This window comes from Protopterus annectens, chromosome 11.part0 (genome assembly GCF_019279795.1).
Source record: "Protopterus annectens isolate FY-2018-M chromosome 11.part0, PAN1.0, whole genome shotgun sequence".
Classification (NCBI taxonomy): Eukaryota; Metazoa; Chordata; order Ceratodontiformes; family Protopteridae; genus Protopterus; species Protopterus annectens.
Window position 1 is genome coordinate 1,328,289,290 of NC_056745.1, and position 24,402 is coordinate 1,328,313,691.

General features: G+C 38.0%; 1 protein-coding gene across 1 annotated transcript in view; it reads right to left on the reverse strand.

The window, feature by feature from the left end:
• CCDC136 (coiled-coil domain containing 136) overlaps window positions 1–24,402 on the reverse strand; it is an 852,200-nt gene that overhangs the window by 556,069 nt on the left and 271,729 nt on the right. The window contains exon 4 of the mRNA XM_044088645.1: window positions 17,792–18,112. Within this exon, the coding sequence (XP_043944580.1) occupies window positions 17,792–18,112 (321 nt within the window). The remainder of the gene's footprint in view (window positions 1–17,791; window positions 18,113–24,402) is intronic.

Here is a 24,402-nt window from a genome sequence, read left to right on the forward strand (position 1 = left end):
AAAGGGGATGTATGGGAAAGTAAGAAAATGGGGAAGGTAGCAAGCAGACAGACACGTAGGAGGACAGTATATAGTAGTGCACAGACTGAGAGAAGGCAGGTCAACACCTTTCTGAGTTGATAGGGCCCTCTTTTGTCATTATATATAAAACGAAGTGAAGGTAGAGAAGGGTGAAACTAACAGAAGGATAGGAAATGGTGTAGGTCAGCCTGCACAGGAAAGTAAATACACATACAACAGCATAAATAAATAGGGATGGATGTGCACACACTAGGATGGATAAACAGAGACAGACTTGAAAGGGGAATTTTAACAAGGCAGGGGATATGCATTGTGACACCACACTGGGAGAATGCTGGAGTATTAACAACACCATGCTGTCTACTGCAGCAGCCCAGTGGGACATTACTGTGATCCATCACAACTGGGTGAATCAAGATAGCCAGTAGTATGGGTCAATTGTTTGTGCTTTCAAGACATTATGGCCACAATTCCCCAGGTCGTAATGGTCAAGGAAAACTGGCAGGTGTTGGTTCCCTGTGCTTACATTAATATACTTAAACAGAAATATGCTTCTTCTACACATGGGGACAGACCAAGATGTGGGTAGGCACCCTGACATAGGACAGCATAATCCTGCCACATAACATGTCCTGTAGAAATCACAATAAATGTAGATGGTGATTTACACTACAAGACACCAATCCCTCCATCTGACATAGTAGCCCACCCACCTGTGGTGTGTTGAATGAGACAAAGATCTCCCATTAAGGAGAACAGCTCTCTACACATACTTAAAAAAAACATGAGAATGTATTCCATTTACAATACTGCTCAAAGCATTGTTTTGCAAAGGCATCATTTTGGTGGCAACATCACAGGTTATCATTTCAGTGCATGCACTGCTCCTCTGACCTGATTATGCTTGATGCCATTGCCATGTGAATATTTTCAGAAAATGGTGGCCCATTCCTGAGGAGTAGAATGGTAGTTGTTAATCACACATACAATGTGATTTCTGGAAAGTAGGTAGCACAGCTTGCAGCTCCACAAAAATGTGATACACAGACTCAGGGAAAGTAAGAGGCGCATGAAGACACCAAGCTGTACTCCGTGCTGTAGATTTATGGCTGCAAAGTAAAGTAATTCAAGCATTCATCACAGCTGGCCTAATTTGCATACCTTCCATGTAAACTGATGAAACATTGCACAGTTTAAAAGCAAGCATCCATTTTTATGCTAACTTGTGCACATTTCGAAAGCTACTTGGAAGAAGAAGACAGCAGGGCCTGGAGGGATAGCAACATTCTGAGCACCTATAAGTAGCTCTCACATGAGATACAGTGCTCTGTAAGTGTGTGATGAGCTGTCATTGTTTAACTTCCTAAGGATATTCACCCTTGTACGGGTACTCCATTTAGATAAGCCTAGTGGTAACAAAACATGACCCCACATGAGCTCTGTGTAATATAAATACAACAGCACATGAGATACAGCATAAATTCCAGGAAGCACTTGCTCCATGTTACTGCACAGCTGTCTATGACAAATTCCATTGGGCAAAGAATTATGGTTACACACTACAATCAGCCAAATTATAGCTCATGCTTATTTATTAAGTTACTATTTGTTCACCTTTTTCAGCCATGATCCGAGCTCAAAGAGCAAAAAAATACATAGGTTTACAGGTAAGTACTAGGTTAGCTGCCCTTGTAGACCATTTTAAGCCTAGTCACTTTCCTCCTTTGTGCTCAAAATAACTTATCCCATTTGGTTACAGATAGGTCTTACCCATCCCATGATCAATAATTATATAATACTCATAAAGAGAATATCTGGGATCATACTATAGATAATTTGAGGGGATCCATGCATAGGATAAAGCATGTAAGAGCTGTCCATTAGTAGTACAGGAAGCAGTCCTGGAGTAACTGTTCTGTCTCCCAACCATAGATCTAAGTTGTGCCTGAACATAGACAGGGATGAGTTTTGTTTTACGTGGATGAGAGGTCTGTTCCATTGCAGTGGTATCCTCTGCAGGATATACCTGTCCCTCCAAACTATTCTGTTGATGATGTGGAAGAGGTTTAAATCCCTAGACAGAGTATTTCTGATGCCACCTGACATGCTGATGTGCAGTAAATCCATCAGTAAAGGGTCAAAGGAGGTTTTGTATGCCAGACACATGTCATCTCTTAGCAGTCTGCAGGATACTGAGTATAGTGACAGAGCTTTGAGTCAGTCCATGTAGGACATGTTATCAAGGATTTGTATCATTTTAGTAAGGTATCTCCATGGGTGTTTCAGTTGTTGCATGTGTTTGGACAAATACATGTCAAAGGGGGCATTATATTTAACGATTGGGCTAATGAGGGCTGAGTAAAAGGGGACACTGACATCTGAGATCTAGACACAATCCCTTTTTATAAGATCTGCAAAAAAGAATTCCTTTCTTACAACAATAGACACATGTTGGTCAAATGTTAGGTCACTGGCCACATAAGTTCCCAAATCCCGAATAACTGGATCAAACTTTTAGGTGCATATTGTCAATGTGTTAGTTCCCCTGGGGTACACGACTTTCCAAAGAATACAGTAATACATTTTTTGGCATTTAATTTCAGTCTGTAACTTTGGCACCAGTTACTTATTTAGGGCAAACCTTCCTGCAAAATATCTGAGTCATTTAGGGATTCAATAACTACTCAGTCTTTCAATCAACAATATTACAAAATTACATAGCAAAATTCAGAACATAGTAAGACTGAATGCAGATATACTAACATTAAAGGATTCAGTCAGAGTGCATTGAAAAAAGATATACACAAAATACATGCTAAGTTGTGCATAAAATACAGTGCCATCATACATATATTACATGAACTCCCATACACTTGAAATATTTGCATATAAGCTGCTACATTATGAGAATGAGAACATTTTTTAAATGTATTTTAGTATTCATTATATGGGATGGTAATTATCTAACCATTGTCATGATACATTCAGTAAGGAGATGCTGTTTAGTTACATCTTTGAAGCTTTTAGTGGTTTCTAAATTTTTGATGTCTACAGGCAGGTGGTTCCAGGAAGCAGGTCCCAGTTTACAGAAGGCTCACTCAACTACAGCAGTTTTAAATGGAGGGTGTAATAGAGTGAAACTGCTGTCCTATCTCCTTCTCAGTTCATAAAGGTTGCCTTGTAAAGGTAGTTTCACTCTTAAATGGTGGAGGGGCAGTGACCATCTTTTAGTACCTTGTAAATTATGAGTAGCAAGGAATAAAGTGGCCTTATGAGGCACTGAAGGCCATTTGGAATTTTTTAGCAAATATCAATGGTGCATCTGATTGTCTGCTAATAGAATCTGCAGATTTTATTCTCAGTAGCCTGTACTCTGTTAACATTGTGATCTGAAAGTATAACTAGAAGGCCATATAAGTAGAATACCCAAGCTTGTATGGTAAGATATTTCTAGTAATGGCCCAGCAAGCAGCAGGTGAAATGAGGTGACTGATTTTATAACATAGTTTTAACTGAGCAAGGACTTTATTAATTACAAAATTGGTGTATATAGTAAAGGAAAACGATAGGACCAAGTATTAGTCCTAGCTACCCGTATTCGATGATATTAGGTATTCTGTTTCAGTTAAGAACTGTTAAGGGAATAGGAGGAATATTGGGTAATTTCTTGGCTGAGGCAAAGATCATAACAGTTGTTATTTGGGGTTAATTAGTAGTTTGTTAGCACTGGACCAGCTGCATAAGTGACTGAAATTGTCCTGTGTTTGCAGGTCAGAATGGCTACTGCTGGGTTGCAGGAGCATCATATCATCTGCATACATTATTAATTTAAGGTTCGGTAATTCGAGGGTGAGATCATTAACAGAGAGAGAGAGAGAAGAGGACTTAGCACAGACCCTTGCAGTACATCTTTATTATGTTTAGCATCAGTAGAGGATGAGACATTGCTATGGTCTTGGAAGGTTCTGTCATTTAGATAGGTGTGGAACCAGCAAATAATGTTATCTCCATAATTCTTTTGAGTTGGTTGAGAAGAAGGGTATGGATGACAGTTTCAAAAGCCCTTTTCATGTCAACAAAAAGACTTGCAGTAATAAGTGTCTCATTCAGGTTGCAATAAATGGTATCAGTGACCCTTACCAGGGCAGTAAGTGTACAAGACATTGCAAAAGCCATGCTGTGCATCTCATAACAGGCCACAGCTGCTAATATGCTTAAGTAGTTGCTTATATAAAAGTTTTTTTAAAATATTTTGGTAATAGGATGCAAGATAGAAATAGGTCTCTAATCCTTCAAACTATTAGGAGAAAAGATTTTAGGTAGATGGATTATAACTGTGTTCTTGAATTCTGGTGGACAGTGCCTGAAGTGAGAGAGAAGTTAAACATAAATACAGTGATTTTTTTTTTTCAGCTGCAAGCCTTAGGAAGATATAAACTGCTGAATTTAGATCCTGAGTTGGTGAGTTTGAGAAATAGGGGCTTCATCTTCTTTTACTGACATTTCAGAAAAGTGAAAGGTTGCTGCACAGGAGGCTAGATGGTATAGATCAGGAGATGAAGGTTCTTGTTCTTCATTGTTGGGGAAGTAAATTGTTTGAAAGGTTTAGTTATGGTAGACCCAAAAAGTATGCATAATCATTAGCAAAGGAAGAATGATTCAATATCAATAGTTCAATCTTGGTTGCTGAAGAGCTATTTAATGTCCTTGTTAAGATTGTTTTTCTTTCCAGAACTCATTGGGTCTAGAGCAGTTTGTTTCCTGTTTCTGTCTAAGGTACAGGCCTTTTGAAGTATTTGTTACAATTCTTCGTTCTTTCCTTAAACTCAGAAATGATTGGTGTAGCTCTGTATTGTTGGGATTCCTTTTCCAGTTATTCCAGGCTGAATCTCTTTAGTTCTGATTTTAGTATTCACTGAAAGCATTAAACAGCACTGTGATCTCAGCCTTCTTTTTGTATCCTAAACTGTGATCAGTTTTGTGCTGAAAAATTCTAAAACTGAGGTGGGTTCAGACATGGCATACAGGGGAATCCAATCTATAGCACTGACTAGAGTGTTGAAATTTGGTAGCGTATTACTAGGGGAAGAATTATATGACAATATATAAATACAAAATATTACTCAAAGCCATACCTAGATTATCTGGTACCCTAGTGTAGTACCTCAAACTGCAGCCCCTCTCAACTCAAAGCTGAGGTCGAAACCAGAAGTTGTTTTTAAAGTTAGCAACCCAAAAAATGTCTTCAAAAATAATAAGCTCCACTCTGAACTGTAACTATAGCAAGCACCTTGCTACAATCACTAGCATATTGAGCTATTAAATACAAGTACAATACAATATTGTTATTCATTTAAGAACCACAGGTTCTTCAATCCATGCCAGTACTGCACTCATAACCCATCAACTGCCGCTAACATTCCCACATAACTTGCACTTGTGGCAGCCTCCCCCTTCATCCTGTCCTAGTTATGGCTGTTACTGCTACAAGTTATAGCATTTAACAGGGGTACTTATTAGTTTAGACTCCGTCCTGATACGTATGTATACTACTGTGTAGTTTTGCATTTAGCTATTTGTAGTTCATTTTTACTTCCTTTCTTTATATTTCACAATGTAATTGGTATTGTGTAGTTTGACTTTTGCTTTGCTTTGTTTGTTGTTTTTTGCATTTTTCTTCCATATCTATTTATCTATCTGTCCTTCTATATATCTGTATTGCATATTGTAAACTGTGTTGTATATTTTGCTTATTGCTTTTATCATTTTTTTACCTTTTGGATTTTCATCTTTCCTTTTACCTTTTTACATTCTTAGATTTCAGTGTGTCTTTAGAATTGACTGTTATCAAGTATATCTTCACCAACTGGCCTGAGTCATGGTTGAAAAGAGTCTAAAGATCAGACCCATGTATACTATTAATAAATAATAAATACATAAAAATAAAATTTGTACACATATTGTACTGACAACAAGATAGAAAATGGTATCAGGACAAGCTGTCCTTGTATATGCCTGTTACTTTGTATGGAGTTGATATGTCCTGCCTACAGTACATAGTGGCCTATGTTGTTGTGTTTGCAATTGTTATGACTATATCTATGTACATCACCAACTGTGGTACTGTATAGCTGTGTCACATATGTTTCTTCATGCTTCCACAGTGTTAGCACCAGGTATGAATGTTTATCCATAAATATACTTGTAAGTCATAACAAATGGGATGGGCCCACACGGAGTTCAGGTGTATCAGTTTCTGACAAGTGAATTAGCCATAAGTGTTCCCACATGTCCCTCTAACTCCAGTATTAAATATCTTCATAGCTGCTCTATACCTAGGTAACTGTTACTCTTATTGACCAAGTAGTAGATAGTCTATATTAGTCTCTCTTGTGTTCAGAGGTGTTTACATGTCCAAAGGTCAGGGTGGATGGCACAGGTTAGACAATTTTAGGCCTGCTGTAAATGAAGTCCTGCTATAAGCACTCAGGACCCACCGACAACACTTGCTGGAGAGAGGAGTTACTGACCAGCTTTTACTAGCTGCAGACATAGTAAGCTGACCACACCATATAATACCCATGTTTTGTCATAGAAAGATGATGTATCCAGCACCTCAGGACAGCAGTGGAGGTAGGTTGGGACAATATGAACATCTTGGGTGCCCACACTTGGTGTGCAAGCCACAGGGCAAAGAGTTATCATGTTGGTGTGTCTTTTATTGCATATTCACAGAGAAGAGCATGGTTACAGTGACAGCAGTGTAGGCTAGGTGCAGGAAAAGAGGATGATGTTGGCACTTATAAACCTGATAAACCTGAGACTTTATAGTCTAAGAGCGCACATCCCCACCAAGGTGAATTCCCCTATACTTGCATCTGATGTGGGTTTACTCACCATAATGCAGCCTTGCAGTGGTGTTTGATGCCATCACATTTAGCAAGGGACCCCTGACATGTGCGCAGCACATGGGATCAGTTATCAAATGTACCAGACTATCATCTAGGCTCAGTCTGCTGCAACACAGTCTATTATGGAGCTGATTACTGTGTTGCCTAACATTCACAATGCTGATGTCAACCAGCTGTTTTATGAGGACACAGATTCCATGGACATTTAAATAAGTGGACATGTGAGACCCGCAGTGATACAGACCACTTCCAGAATCTACCTCTTGTAGATGACCACCAGTGTCACCATCAGTACTCACACTGTGAATAGTTTATCCAAGTGCCCAGACTAGCAATGGTGTCCAAGATTTGGGTAGGGTACATACCTGGGGTGACCATGGCGAAGTACATACTTGTCACATATGTCAGGCAGTGTATGGCAGCTTACCAACTTTTATTATGCATGGTAATGAAATCCAGCCATTATTGGCAGAACACATTGCCAGTGGTCTACATCCAGGTCACATGCCACAGCTGTACCACCTTCTTGCCACAAGGGTTCCAAGTCATGCTGCACTATGCTAATAAGGTGGCACCAGGTTACAGTCATATAGTGTTATCCTTCTCACATTGCAGCTAGAAGTAATCTCTGTCACAGGGTATCCATCACCTATAGACTCCTGTCTCTGCCTTTTGTGACATGCCCCCTAGTAAGTGTGTGTTGACAGCTATGTGTTATTGTGTCTCTAGCAACCTGTGCACATGATGATGACTGTGGCATTCTCCACCCTCCTTTCTGTGTGGTGTATGTGAAGATATGTAATGTACAGTGTGGCCTGGCCATGCACTGACCACTATAGTAAGATATGAGCAGTGCGTGTATCACATTTGTTCACACTGTACTGCTAGTATGTGCTCATCAGCATACCTCTAATCCTCTTAGTGCAAGAAATCTGGACAAAGCCCAAAAAATGGGGGGGGCAAAGGCCCAAAAATAGGGACATATTTTAAATATTGCATTTATAAACTTAGAAAGTTGCTAGAGTAACAGGGTTTGTTTTAGCATACGTTTTCCAAAGGATTTGACATCTGAATCTCAAATATATGCTATAATTTAGTGACTTAAATCCTCACATCATCCCAGTGATTTGCCAGAAAACCACACATTTTATGAGGAACAGGTCAAAAATATGAGCCAAAAATCTGGACATTCTGTGAAAATCTAGACAGTTGACAGGTACGTTCAGGGCCATAGTTCTGGACTACACATTTCTGCTTCACCTACACTGACAGGTACTGAGACTGTCACTAGTGGGAAGGATGTGGCTGCTGGTTGTTTCTGTTTTGCCTTACTCTCATCAGCTGAAGATACTGCCTTCTGAACCAGCCAAGTGTGCACTGTACTACAGTACCAATATCATGAGGCTGGCTTGCCAAATTCAGCACAATCATATATGCAGCATACTTATTTATTTATTGAAATTTGATTACCTAGAAAGTCTGGCTGGGTAGGAGCCTATTTGCAGGGGAAGCGCTAGGATAAACACTCCACAGTATTACAAAACATTTTAAGAATAATAATTTTACAGCCTTTAAAAATAATGCAAAAAACAAATACAGTTTAAATAATTATACCAAACTAGACATAATATGAAAACATTGGTTAAGAACAGATACAAGTTATATGACAATGACTTAATAGAGAAATTTTAGACACTTTCTAGAGAAGTTAAAGGAAAGTTAGTATAATATAAATAGGAAATGCAATGTGAAGTGAGAGAAAATCAGCCTTATGATATATTCAGAGAGAAAGCCAGATGAGAGAAATTGATAGAAGTAAAGAAGTGAGTAAAGAAGGGAGAATAAGGAGGTATAAGACATGAATAGGTTTTTGTCCATATTTAGGTATGTAATGTATCCTGGTGTTGAACAAGAACATATACCACAAACATCTCACAGTCCACCACTGGGACTTACAGCAGTGCCTTCCCCGGGATGTAACTAAGCAGGGAAAAAAGACTTTGACCTACCCAAACACACCTCCATTATGTTACTACAGTAGATTCCCTCTTATCTGGTCTCACTGGGACCGGACCTTAGTCTGGATAAACAAATGGCTGGTTAATCAGAAAATGCATAGAAAATAGCATTTATAGGTTATAAATCAGCTAGAATAACAGTATTTGTGTTAGTGTGCATTTTTCTAATGAATGTGAAGTCTAAAATTCAACTGTCTGTCATAATTTAAATGTTGTTGTTCTCTGTAGTCTTTTACTACGGTTACAGCAGAAATTTAATGGCTGGTTAAAGAGGAAGCTGGTTATAGACAGGCCAGATAAGAGGAAGTCTACTGTAGTTTCTGCATGCATTGTGTTGTACTGGAGATTGGCAACACTATGTGGGATTTTGTAGAGGTATCATTAGCCAGGGATCTAGTGTGCATCCCATCTAACTTTAGAACAGCTGAAACATATGTGGGGAATTACTACATTTGAACAGATGATATATTTAACCATATATATTTTCTTTAACCCCTGACCCTTCACTTATCAAAAAGAATGTTGTGAAATATCACCGTGAAGGAAGCAGCAACATGACTGAGATGCATGCCATATCAGAAGCCCACCTGGCTCAACTTCTGCCCTATGCCAGTCCCACAAACAAGCTCCCCACCCCCCCTAGCTCTTCAAGTGAAAAGCAAAAAATAAATAAATAAATAATTGAAGGGCAAAAAAAAAAGGACAATACATTCCTTCTACTGGCACACAAACCAGGTGGCCAGATGCATGACACTCCTCCCCCTGCCCCAGCCATTCAAGTCCCAATTATGTGCCCTACCCACAACCGTCTGTCCTCACAGTTTAGTAAAAAAAAAAAAAAAACTATCTTTTTTTAAACTGTAGCAAACTGTTTTTTTTTTTTTTTTACAAATGTAGCAAGCAGTTTACAGTACATACTCTGCCTGCATGAAGCACTACAGCACTCGGGTTTTAGTTAAAAAAGAAATATTTTCTTTCACTATTAAACTGTAGCAAACTGCTTACTTGCAATTTAGCAGTCTGTTGCTACAGTTTAAACTACACGCATACACACACACACATATATATACACACACACACAAACACACACACAAAGTGCTACTACACACAGGTTTGACCTCAAATACAATACCAGCTTTTAAAAGCTGGTATTGCACTAAAGAGTGGTCGGGATGATGGATGATTCCCCAGTCACGCTACCTAATACTTTGCACCATTGGCATTTGACTTTCTCTCCCCACCCTAGCTACACTATTTGTGTTATGCAAACTTCATGGGTGCTCCAGTTTAAAAGAAGAAATTTTATATTTTAAGTAAAACATGAGCACCCCAGTGTTCCATGCAGGCAGAGTATAAACTGTAGCATCTGTTTCAATGTTTTCATTTAGCGGAAGCAGTTCGGTAAAGTTTAAACTAAATAATTATGTCTTTTTTAATAAAATGTGTGGAAGGAGAGTTGGGGGCAGGGCAAAGAAATGAGACCTGAGTGTCTGCAGTAGGAGGGATAGGGGCATATCGTACATCTGGTCACCTAGTTAGTGTGCCAGGAGAAGGAATGACCATTTTTATTATTTTTGCTCTTGAGTGGAAGAATGGGAGGAGGGGGTATGGATCTAACTGTAATAAGCCAATCACTTATTACAGTAAAGTTCTTTTTTTTTTTTTTTGCTCTTCAGTGGAAGTGATGAGAGGGCATGGATCTAACTGTAATAACCTGATTGCTACAACAATGTAGCAATCAGTTAATTACAATGAAGAGCTATTTTTTTTTTATTTTGCTCTTTATTTGAAGAGCTGAGGAGGTAGGGAGCTGGTTCCTGGTACTGGCTCAGGATGCTGTTTGAGCCAGGTACTCTTCTGACTTCTGACTACCTGGCATGGAATGGTAGCCTTTTCTATTGACAAATCATTGTGGGTGTGAGACACATAAGGCCTTCATTTTATATGTGTACAATCTATGGCACCTACTGCGGTGGTGGTGCTGCGGTAGCATTGTCGCCTCACAGTAAGACGTTGTCCTGTTCAATTCTCAGCTAGTGCGTCTTCTGTGTGGAGACATGCATGAATGGGCGTACCTTCATTGAAGGTTGTGCATCAGGGTCAGCAACACGGCATGTAAAAATCTACTGCCAATCATTAGCGGACCGCAGTTCCGCTGTGGCGAACCCTAACCAGGAAAAGCCAAAAGATGCAACAACAACAACAACAATAATCTATGGCAGCTAATATTTCAGGGAGGAATGTCAATGCACAGAGGTGGCTCTCTTATTTGGTGTGCCAGGAAACTAGATATGGTCATTTACATATAAAAGTATTATATTAATCAACTTGTCCAGTATTCTAGATGCAAAGGTCTGAGAAATATCTCATGTGTTATCTGATGGTTGCTGAATGGTCCCTATAGCTAGGATGGAAAAGGCTACATACCTTGTATTTCAAAGTAATGAGAGGAGTCCATGTATTCCTGCATATTCTGTATGTAGGGGATACGTATCAACTAATCTTCATACAATGTCCCAATCTACATGGAATCAGTCAATAATTGCCTGAGCAGTTAAGTTATGGAATGCTACCCTCTGCCCATAATGTTTTTATTGTCACATATCATCAGGATGTAAAGGTGTTAATATAGCAATAACCCACGCCTGGGTGTGGGTAATGCTAAATTTACCCACGGTTGGCGTGGTTTGGTAACAAAGCCAACCGTGGGTAAATTTAGCATTACCCACACCCAGAAGTGGGTTATTGCTATTATACCATGACATTATTTAAGAAAAGAAACTATTACTTTTCTTAAATAATGGCATAGTATAATGCCTGTTTACTGCCCTTCCGCAGATGTCTGGCATCCGCGGCAGTTCTGATGTACTGTGCCTGCACAGTACATCAGAGCTGTGAGCAAAAGCGGAGAAAGCAAGATCTCCGTTGCTTTTTAGTGTTCGCTATGTTAAATGAGTTTAACATAGCGAGACAGTTTTAAAATAAGCAACGGACATCTCCGTTGCTTATTTTAAAACTGTCTCGCTATGTTAAACTCATTTAACATAGCGAACTAAAAAGCAACGGAGATCTTGCTTTCTCCGTTGCTTTAAACACTGTCTCGCTATGTTAAATGGGTTTAACATAGCGAGACAGCTTTAAAATAAGCAACGGAGATCTCCGTTGCTTATTTTAAAGCTGTCTCGCTATGTTAAACCCTTTTAACATAGCGAGACAGTGTTTTAAAAAACCGAGTTATACTAATGGAAAAAAGTCCGGGCGACCGGACCTTTTTCCATTAGTATAACTCGATTTACAACAGGCACGCTGGCCAATCAGCGTGCACGTTTTGGGGGGATCATGGTATAATTTCTAATAAGTCTTGCTATATGACTGCTGCTGAGATGATGAGTATGATTTCTGTCTGCAACTCTGATATTTTCAGCGAGTTTTGCCCTTTCATCATTTAGTGAATTCTGCTGCACAATTTTTCACCCTTATAACCACGAATCACATTTGTGCTCCATCTGTATATATTTGCCTACCAATATGATCTCATTTCCCTACATGCTTTCATTTACATATTAATATGATCTCATTTCCCTACATGCTTTCATTTACATATTAATATGATCTCATTTCCCTACATGCTTTCATTTACATATTAATATGATCTCATTTCCCTACATGCTTTCATTTACATATTAATATGATCTCGTTACCCTACATGCTTTCATTTACATATTAATATGATCTCATTTCCCTACATGCTTTCATTTACATATTAATATGATCTCATTTCCCTGCATGCTTTCAGTTACATATTAATATGCTCTCATTTCCCTACATGCTTTTATTTATGTATTAATATGATCTCATTTCCCTACATGCTTTCATTTACATATTAATATGATCTCATTTCCCTGCATGCTTTCATTTACATGTTAATATGCTCTCATTTCCCTACATGCTTTCAGTTACATATTAATATGATCTCATTTCCCTACATGCTTTCAGTTACATATTAATATGCTCTCATTTCCCTACATGCTTTTATTTACATATTAATATTCTCTCATTTCCCTACATGCTTTTATTTACATATTAATATGATCTCATTTCCCTACATGCTTTCATTTACATATTAATATGCTCTCATTTCCCTACATGCTTTTATTTACATATTAATATGATCTCATTTCCCTACATGCTTTCATTTACATATTAATATGATCTCATTTCCTTACATGCTTTCATTTACATATTAATATGATCTCATTTCCCTACATGCTTTCATTTACATATTAATATGATCTCATTTCCCTGCATGCTTTCATTTACATGTTAATATGCTCTCATTTGCAGATATTGAGTCTGTCACATTTCTGCTATGCATCACAAACGGTCTGTTAACGGCCATTTCCTGTTCAACTACACACTTTGTAGTATGCATACTGCCTATGAAACCCAGCAAATGTTTCCACAAATTCTGATGTATTGTCAATGCACTAATTGATATTTTTATATCCAAACACATTTGCTAACAAATACTCTCAGGTTTGTATAAATGAACAGTTTCTTAGTACATAGATTCAGTCCTCACCTTCACTGACCACATAGGCACTTATATGAAACTTTCCTAACTCTGTGCTTCCACAGATTACCCTTTTGTATTTCAAATTTCATAAATGTTGCTCTTGGCAGCCAGTCAACTAAGATTTGCAAATATTCCATGTTGCCGTTATGACAGAATCTCTCAGCAAAGAATTTAAAATGGTTGTTTCCTTTTTTTACCTATAAATCCACACCCTGTCATACTGTTACAATTTTCCATGTTCCCTTCAACGGGAAACAACTATTTTGCTTAATATAATGTTTTTCTCAAAAACCTTTACAAACAAATTAAACCATTCTACTATAACACTCAACACACTTTAAACCCTTACATTATCTAATCTCTTCTTCTTTGTGCCATAGTTTTACTTTCCAGAATATATCAGTAATCTCACTTGTTCCTGTCCTAGTCAACCTAATCCAGCTGGCAATTACTTAGCTGCCCATTACAGACTGTTCAAGCATTAAATCCAGTTCATGCCCTAAATACATTTCAAGAAATAACCTGAGTACAACATCTTCCCAAACTTAAAAAGCCTTGCGTTGTTGCCACTTGACTACACTTCTGCTCTGTAAGACGTCAGGGGACCGTACTTTGGCCTAACTAATTCCAACAGTGGGACATGGATACTCCCCTACAGTTGGCAGTTTATTGGGATGAAGCATTCTAGCCTGGAATGCAAGCGGTGCTACCACTAAACTGCAACTGGGTTTCTGTAGTTACATAAATGGTGATGTCTTTAAGGGGGTAAGAAAAGCCTCAAGTTCAGAGATTTTGTTGTTTAGGCTTCTGGCATTCAACAGTGCTGCCTTGATATTCTCTGTATTTATATTCCCTGTGTTGTGATGCCAATCAGGTGAACTCTGCCAAAAAAGGCACTATGAGCAAGGAAATGTTTTAGTCAGTATGTGAAAACTGAGCAGTAAAAGGTGAAGAGCATCTTTGGCAAAGCTTGGGGGTGGTCTCTGCTAACCATTTTTAACACATGCAGACACACACTGGACCTCACTAGAATGATGTTGATTTATTAACTGATTATTGAAGCCAATTATTTCATCCTTGAATTTAGGTATCATGTTTTGTGAGGGTAGCATGTTGCTGAGTGCCAGGACCTTGTCATCTTCAAAGACATTGGCAAAAAGCTCAACAGTGTGTCTCTGCCATAAATGAGCAACTAGAAAGTCATAATCATATCTGTGACGGTGCAGCAACCTAAGAGCCTTAGTAACATTGCTAATAATAGCTGAAAGTCAGCACAGACACTGACCAGAAGTCAAAATTGAAGCCTCAACCCTGGAACTTTGAGGCTGAAATCTTACTCCTAAATCTTGACGCTACTCATCTTTTGTTTTTTTTTATTTCATTCCTCTCTGAGCCCTTAGATTACTGCCCTTGTTTGACAGTCCTTTATCTTCAAGACACACTCTCTCATAGTGTGCATATGCCTTGCAGCATTTCTTAATTATTAAATCCTTCCACTTAGTCTTCTATTTTTTTTTTCTACATCTATCAACTGCTCTTTATGAATAAATAATTGAATGAGGCTATTATGTTCTCTGTAGTAAATTGATTGATAACCTTTTAATGATTTGCATTATCCATGTCATTATTTTTAGAGGAGTTTTGATTATAGAGCTGCCTTATCTAAATTGTTTACTATATCTTGCCTTTTGTCATACAGATTGTTATCCTAAAGTCCAAATGTATTTTCTGCTATATCTTGCCCATTTAATACTTGAGTTATTTTCAGATTCTTTTCGCCTGAGTGAAGGATCAAACGGAGTAGTTCACTTTTTCAGACAGGAAACAGATAAATGAGTAAATCTTCTCCATTATCTAGGAATTCTGGGATCAGTTCCACCGGCCTCATTCCTTTGTCTGTCTGACTGTGTGCGGCTGTACTATTTGAGTATGTTTGGAACTGTTTTTTTTTTTTTTTGCTGAATGTGTGTACTGTCTGGAGTTGTTTATATCATTTATTGCACTGGTAAGAGTACTTTAATGACATGAAGTAAAGGACGGCATGAATCTGGATGTGATGTCTGCATTACGACAGATTCTTATAAAAAGAAGTGAATAAAATGACAGTGGCAGCAGCATATATTACAGAAAGATGGTATCCTCCTAAAAGCATTTTGCAGCTTTAAAAGTACTGGTAGAGATCTCCAGTGTCTCTTTGATTACTGATCTGCATTTGAGCAAAGCTTTCTTTGGAATAGCAACTGTTGCTTTCCAGCTAATGCAGTGGATGATAAACAGGTTTCTGATCATAATCAACTTGTTATGATGATAGATACCTGATCATAATTCTACATAACAAGTTAGTTAGGACTACAGATACCCGATCATAATTCTACATAAGTTAATTAGGACTACAGATGCCCGATCATAATTCTACATAACAATTTAGTTAGGACTACAGATGCCCGATCATAATTCTACATAACAAGTTAGTTAGGACTACAGATGCCCGATCATAATTCTACATAACAAGTTAGTTAGGACTACAGATGCCTGATCATAATTCTACATAACAAGTTAGTTAGGACTACAGATGCCTGATCATAATTCTACATAACAAGTTAGTTAGGACTACAGATGCCTGATCATAATTCTACATAACAAGTTAGTTAGGACTACAGATGCCTGATCATAATTCTACATAACAAGTTAGTTAGGACTACAGATGCCTGATCATAATTCTACATAACAAGTTAGTTAGGACTACAGATGCCTGATCATAATTCTTCATAACAAGTTAGTTAGGACTACAGATGCCTGATCATAATTCTACATAACAAGTTAGTTAGGACTACAGATACCCGATCATAATTCTACATAACAACTTAGTTAGGACTACAGATACCCGATCATAATTCTAAATAACAAGTTAGTTAGGACTACAGATACCTGATCATAATTCTACATAACAAGTTAGGACTACAGATGCTTGATCATAATTCTACATAACAAGTTAGTTAGGACTACAGATGCCTGATCATAATTCTACATAACAAATTAGTTAGGACTACAGATGCCTGATCATAATTCTACATAACAAGTTAGTTAGGACTACAGATGCCTGATCATAATGCTACATAACAAGTTAGTTAGGACTACAGATGCCTGATCATAATTCTACATAACAAGTTAGTTAGGACTACAGATACCTGATCATAATTCTACATAACAAGTTAGTTAGGACTACAGATGCCCGATCATAATTCTACATAACAAGTTAGTTAGGACTACAGATACCTGATCATAATTCTACATAACAAGTTAGTTAGGACTACAGATGCCTGATCATAATTCTACATAACAAGTTAGTTAGGACTACAGATACTTGATCATAATTCTACATAACAAGTTAGTTAGGACTACAGATACCTGATCATAATTCTACATAACAAGTTAGTTAGGACTACAGATACCTGATCATAATTCTACATAAGAAGTTAGTTAGGACTACAGATGCCTGATCATAATTCTACATAACAAGTTAGTTAGGACTACAGATGCCCGATCATAATTCTACATAACAAGTTAGTTAGGACTACAGATACCTGATCATAATGCTACATAAAAAGTTAGTTAGGACTACAGATGCCTGATCATAATTCTACATAACAAGTTAGTTAGGACTACAGATACCTGATCATAATTCTACATAACAAGTTAGGACTACAGATGCCTGATCATAATTCTACATAACAAGTTAGTTAGGACTACAGATGCCTGATCATAATTCTACATAACAAGTTAGTTAGGACTACAGATACCTGATCATAATTCTACATAACAAGTTAGTTAGGACTACAGATACCTGATCATAATTCTACATAACAAGTTAGTTAGGACTACAGATACCTGATCATAATTCTACATAACAAGTTAGTTAGGACTACAGATACCTGATCATAATTCTACATAACAAGTTAGTTAGGACTACAGATACCTGATCATATTTTTTGTAGTATGTGGAGCTTTAGCTGCCCCAATCTTAGCGTACGTATGTAACAAAGGTGCTTAAGAAAGTTGTCTTTATGCCAAAAAGAGGCACTCCACAGTATTGTACTGCATCTTAAAATGCTTTGAAAACAGGCAACCCTAACCTCAGATAAAAAAAAAAAAAGCTACAAAAAACAAACGATTACATGTTCAGGATGAGCTGTTCATTGTGAAAATAAAACAGCACATGTAGAGACATGCTATTAACCTGTGACAGTAAAACAGTATGTGAATACCTTCCAGCAGCACCAGTTCTTGTTGAGTCTTGTCTTGTCCTCCAAGGCCTTTCATCTGGATCTCAGCCCGTAGTGTGGTTATCTCTAGCTCGTACTCCTCTGTAGTGCGCTGCAGTTGTTCAAGTTCTGCCCTCACACGGCACAGCTCCTCCTGTAGGGTGGCAATATCATTCTCTCGCTCAGCTGCAGCATCTTCTGCTGACTGCCGCAGGACTATGATTTCCTCCCGTGCACATCTCAGTTCTTCCTGGGCCTCCATCAGTTCACTTTCTTTTTCCTCTTCCAGGCTGTCAAGTTCCTCTTGGACAGACCTCAGCTGGGCTAAAAATGAATGGGCTAACATTTAATTTATTGCATTTTTAAGGCATTTGTTACAGTAGTTTCACAAAAAGAAAGGAAAAAAAAGAAATATATGATGTATAACACACTCTGCTGTCTGCATGAGAACATGTGGCAGTTGATGGTAAAATTCTGTAAACCACAAAATGCATACATATAAAAGTGGTCAGAAGTTGCATTTCCATATACAATACCATATACCCTAATAGGTTAGTTTTCTAAACTAGAAGAAGTAGAATTTGCAGAAGATTTCATCAGATAAGGTCATACTATATAAAATTATATTCCTCTGAATGCATCAAATATGTGAAATCGAACTGTCAGGCAATAAAAATACCATAAAGTAAAGGAATGAAATTTGATTGTGCTAGAGTGAACCTTATCGGTGAGATTCTGAACTATATTAAATCATATTCACCTTTAATTCTCATGGCTTTGCAGGTCTGTTAGATCCATATAGTTAAGATTATTCTAGCATTTTTGTATTGAATACTTGTTGCTGTGTCCAGAAACTAGAAAGTCTATTTTGTATTATACTGCACCAGTGGCAACAGATCTGACTTTGTGTTGCAGTACTTGGTCTTCACATTGGTGACAGAATGTTGAAGATGAAAAGTCAGAAGAAGAGGCTGTAGAAAACTTATTTTTTAAACTTGAAAACACTCATTGTGGAGGAGGACAGAAACTGGGTACATTCATTCCAACAAAATTTTAAAAAATGGTATGAATAAACATACATAGACAAGTCGGGTTCAAAGTACTTGCATCCAGTTTGTTATCTGTGCAGCCACACAAAGACTGTCCACATGAAAGTGAAAGCGTTGTTTGCACTGAAAGTGCAGTTTTCTGTAAATATCTATTGAAAGTGCAGTTTTCATTTTATTATGGATGCAGTTCCATTGTTAACCACAAGTGTTGAGAAAGCGCTGTTGAGTACCCCATTGCAGAGTGAACTCCGTGCCTGGCTGGTGATGGCGGTACTCATCTGCAGCATTTTAATGCTTCTGGCTGCATTTAGAAATACTAGTTATATACAGAGGCAACAGCAATAAGCTATCATAATGTGAAGGGCAGGGCAAGGCCAGACTGCTCATTGAAGGAAGGAGCTTCCAGTTTCTCATTTGTTCATTGGTTCATAGGTTCATAGGTGTGTACTAGGCTAATGGCCGTGGAGCCTTTACAAGCCTAGCCCATAGGATTACCCTGGCATCGTGCCACCCGACCTTAGTTTCAAGTGCCTCTGTCGAGTAGAGCCACTTTATTGTTTGTTTATTGTCTTCCCACATAACCTTAGCAGCCATAACAAAATCATTTTTGATCCATACACTTAAATACTTCATCATATCATATCCTGATAGACATGGATAATGCTAAATCAGTTCATTAATGGAAGTAGTGACTATTATAAAGGAGGTAACATAACTATAGGTGGGATCTTTAGAAAAAGGAAGGGCAAATTAAAAATAGAAATAAACATAATTTTATGGAACAATGCATGTAGAATAATGGTCATGAAGACAAATTAGGTTTAAGGGAAGGCAAGAACTGACCGAAATATGTAATAATGAAGTGAATGTATGTATATATTTAATGTATAATGCATGAAAATGAAAAATGACAGGTTTATATGATAAAATTACACAGAACTATGCTATCATTTATTTTTCTACAAATGACTGGCTGAAAAATGTGGTGGCTAGCATTATACCTGTGTTACTTTTAAGATTAACAATGAGAGGCTGAGACGTGATGCAGGTTTGACTTATCATCTATAAAATCAAATTCAACAAATACTGTCAATGAAATAAAGAAAAATGACCTACAGTTAGAATAAAGAATAAAAAAGACTATGCTGCAGACAGGTACTTCATTTCAAATAATGTCATTATACCTTTAGGTTCACCATACAAAATGTCACATCATTTATACGTTTAGGAAAGGAGCAAATTCTTTGATATAACATTTGAATCTGACATTTTATATGAGAAATTCTTTTATGCTTGTGAGCAAAAGAAAAATGCATTTACCTCGAATGAGTACATGCATTTTGGGCAGGGGACTAAATTAAAAAGTAAAGTCATTATTACAATTTAGAACGGAGAGACCTGAATGGAGGGATACACAAATGTGTTTAGAGAAAAGGTTTACCTTTAAATAGGCGAATTGCACATGTGCGTGTATGCAAAATGGCTACCTGAAAAAGCGAAAGTTAAAACGGAAAAAAACAAAAAATATCGAAAAACATATAGTGGATTTGTTTTTTTCGCTTTTTTTTTACATATCACCACCGCAAGCATCTCCGTGTGTTCACCATCATGAACATAAAATCAAACAAAACAGTGATTCTTTCCACGAATGTACCACATTAAAGTCCCGTGTTTACAGTAAACAAGATATAACTTCCAGAATTGCCTTATTTCTCAGTGTTCACCTATAAAGTGAAGTAATCCAGACAATTTAGTGCAAGGAAGAATACAATTAGGAGAAGGAGCAGTATTTTGCAATCAATTTAACGAATCCCCTAGGAGTGAACTCAGTACGTTTTGTTAGGAGATTTGTAAAAGATGCTTCTTTATCCAATAATCTCCTACGCTTTGGTGAGGAAGGCAGACATAACATAATTCTACATCTCAAATCATCAACATGATTTTGTTCGAGTTGTACAGCTTGCAGTATGTCCAGCATATAGAGTGTTTTCTTACCCAACAAACTACGTAGTCGCCTGTGCCAACCCTCAACTGTATTCTGGCTACGAGGGTAGCCCATACCACAGGTGTCATATTGATTCCAAAAGGTGCAATCAAACAAAGGAGGCACTCGTTCACTTGTGTTTCCCCTCATACCATAGCGCCATGGCCTGCCATATATATAGGTTTCCTTAAAAAAATTACACAATGGCCTACCCTCCTCCGGCATATCAGCTTCAATTTCATGAAAAGTGTTACATATGTCCCCAGGGTCAATGAACGCTAATGCAGGTATCTCCTTGCACAGCATTGCAAAGGAGATACAGCTACCAAAGTGTCCTGCCAAATGTAAATGTTGAATATTTCTCCACACAATTTGACACAAGTGAAACCAACAGCCCTTGGTTAATGTGTTAGGCAAATGCTTCTGAATGGAATTCACTGCAGCCCTTTCAAAATCAGTTAACACCATATTGGGAAGCAATCTAAATTCATGTTCACAGCACAATTGCAACACAATTCTCCAAAACATATCATAACATATTTCACTTTTGCTGGGCAATATCCCATACACTACAGGTGGCACCTTTTTGTTGACTCCACCTGTCAGTGCGCAGTGTAATGTATACACTTGTTTACATTCAGTAGTGCTAATAGGGAAGGTCCCATCTGCCATGAGTATTCTGACTCACAAAGCATATTCAAATTATCCCTGGTGGTTATGACAACAACATTGGTATCAGTTTTGTTATCTGCACTATGTTTTATAATGAAGGAACCGGTCTTCAAAGGTAGTATGTCAGCACTCAGTTCCCTAAGATAAGATACTGGAAGCCATTACACATTTCCAGTTTCTTCCTATACCTCTGCCTCCCAATGGTTTGTTTAAGGACACTTGTATTTGGTAACTCATTGACAACATCACTTGACGTAGAAGCTAGGACTTCATCACTATTTTACAGGGATCCTCCACAGATTGCTCAGCACGACGTTTCAACTGTTCTTTTACTCTCAGCACCTCCTCTTGCACTACATCGGGGGGCATGGTAATGTGGGGTGCTTTTCATCAGCCTATAGCCATTTACATCTCTTTCAGTTATGGATCTACCCTTACACCTTTATTTTTTCTTGTACAACACCAATATTGCTTGACCTCAACAGCCTTCTCCTGGTAGTACTGATACCCGTCAACTAGCAACACTTCCCGACCCTTCTGAGTCCTACTTGTGCTGTATACTGCATTAACTGTGCCTGGTGCACATTCCTGCAAGGTTCCTTCCCCAGCCTGTAACACATGTTATAAACAGTCACAACTGTAAACGTATCCGCTGTACAAACACAACCTTTCAAACACTGTCTACAACTTAATATGCGATAGTAACATCACAAGATTATAAAAACCCTTAGTTTGACATGGTATGGCTAGGTAGAATTACATATAAATACAAGTACATTTGGTGCGAACATATATTGATCATGATACTGAAAACAGCTTGCAGACATTTGAAACTGTATTGATGATATATGCCACATTATTTTACTTGCTTTCTCTAATACATTGTATACATTATTACCTCCATAGTCCCTTCCGCGTCTGATTCTGATGTTTTCCAACACTAGTGAACGCCACTAACAACATACACACAAATCTTTGGCAGGAAAATGTTTTACAGAACGCCAGTCATACATTATTACGTATGCAACATTATTTAAGGTCATACTGCATCAATGCAAATGTATAATCAGCGAATAGCATTCAACAGTTGATCTTTACATATTGGCACAGTTTCAGTTCGCATTCAGGCTATCTTGAAAATGGTAGTTCGACCATATATCACTCGCCCGTTTGTGATTCGCAGTATTAAAGGTAAACCAGAGAAAATATGTGAAGTCATCACAGATGTTAGAAAACTTAAAGATGAAAGGAATGGTTCGAATGAGGGTTGGGAAGATGACATTACTTTAAAAGTAAAGCATAATTGTTTAAAACATCTTCAAACTAATTTTTGTATCAGGAAGTAGGAGGACTTTGATTGATATATAAATATATATATAAATATATGGTTCTACCTCACATAAACGAAACACCAAAACACCGACAACGCAATCACCGAAACCACATAACCGACAGTACAAAAACACGAAATTCCACATGCCCGACAACGAAATAACTGACGGTACACAAACACGAAACCTCATACACTTCACACACCACAATCAACAAACAAAACACATTCCCCGTCCAAAAACCACATGCGCAACACAAGCACACCAAAATCCCTACAAACCCACACTAAACCTCACATACACAACTACCTACAACCCTAACCCAAACCCTAACCCTAAGGTCCGTCACTACCGCACACTTACCTGGCCCGCTCCTAACCCTAACTCACTTATCCAGCCCTAACCCAAACACAATCACTACCGCACACTTACCTGACCCGCTCCCTAACCCTAACTCACTTATCCCGCCCCTAACCCAAACACAATCACTACCGCACACTTACCTGACCCGCTCCCTAACCCTAACTCACTTAACCCACCCCTATCCCCACAGACCGTCAATATCCACACTTACCTTACTCGCACCCTAACGTCCGTCACTACCGCATACTTACACAGCCTTTTCCCATGTCGGCATCCTCGGCGTCGGTGCTTTCATCCGTCGGGTCGGTCTTCTCCACTGTCGATCTTCTGGGTCCCGTCGCGTCAGTCTTCTCAGCTTTCGATCTTCTGGGGCTCGCAATTTCCGTGTCGATGTTCCGGCGTGTCGTTGAAGTGAGGTAGAACCAAATATATATATGGTTTACTATCATGTTCACGAAGTGCATTCAGTCAGAAATGGCAACATCGAAAGGCAGTTTTCAAAGAGGCTAATCATTAAATGGAAACTCAGCGAACTACAACACTGAACATCGAACGGCACATGGCCATATTTCCATAACAGTGAATATCGAACCATCAGTATTACATGGTTCAACAAGGGGACGAAAAAGATGTTTTTATTTTCGGCATTCCATTTCAGTGATGTGACCATTCGACTGAAGGTGCTTCAAGGTTTTGATTGTAAACCTATATATATATATATATATATATATATATATATATATATATATTTACAGATATACACATATATATATATATATATATATGGGTCCCCTTCAGTCGATCGAACGTTTACAAGGTCGAACCACATATGGCCGTGACCATATGTTCAAAACTTGTAAAAGTTCAATCAGACTGAATGGAGATCTCTGTACAGAGCGGAAAGGGAAGATTTCCCATTTCCACAATGTAGTGCAATCTCGGAGTTGGTATATTTAAGTAAGGGGAGTGTGGGGGGTGCAGGGGGTGTAGCCCCCCCCCCGCTATAGACATTTAGTTTTGTGTTTTTTTGTTTTATGTGTTTTTATTTCAGTGTTAGAACTTATGGTCTTGGCCATATGTGGTTCAAACTTGTAAAAGTTTGATCTACTGAAGTAGATCCATATATTTATATATATATATATATATATATATATATATATATATATATATATATATATACATATCAGTACAAGTCCAAAACAGGACAGCAAAACT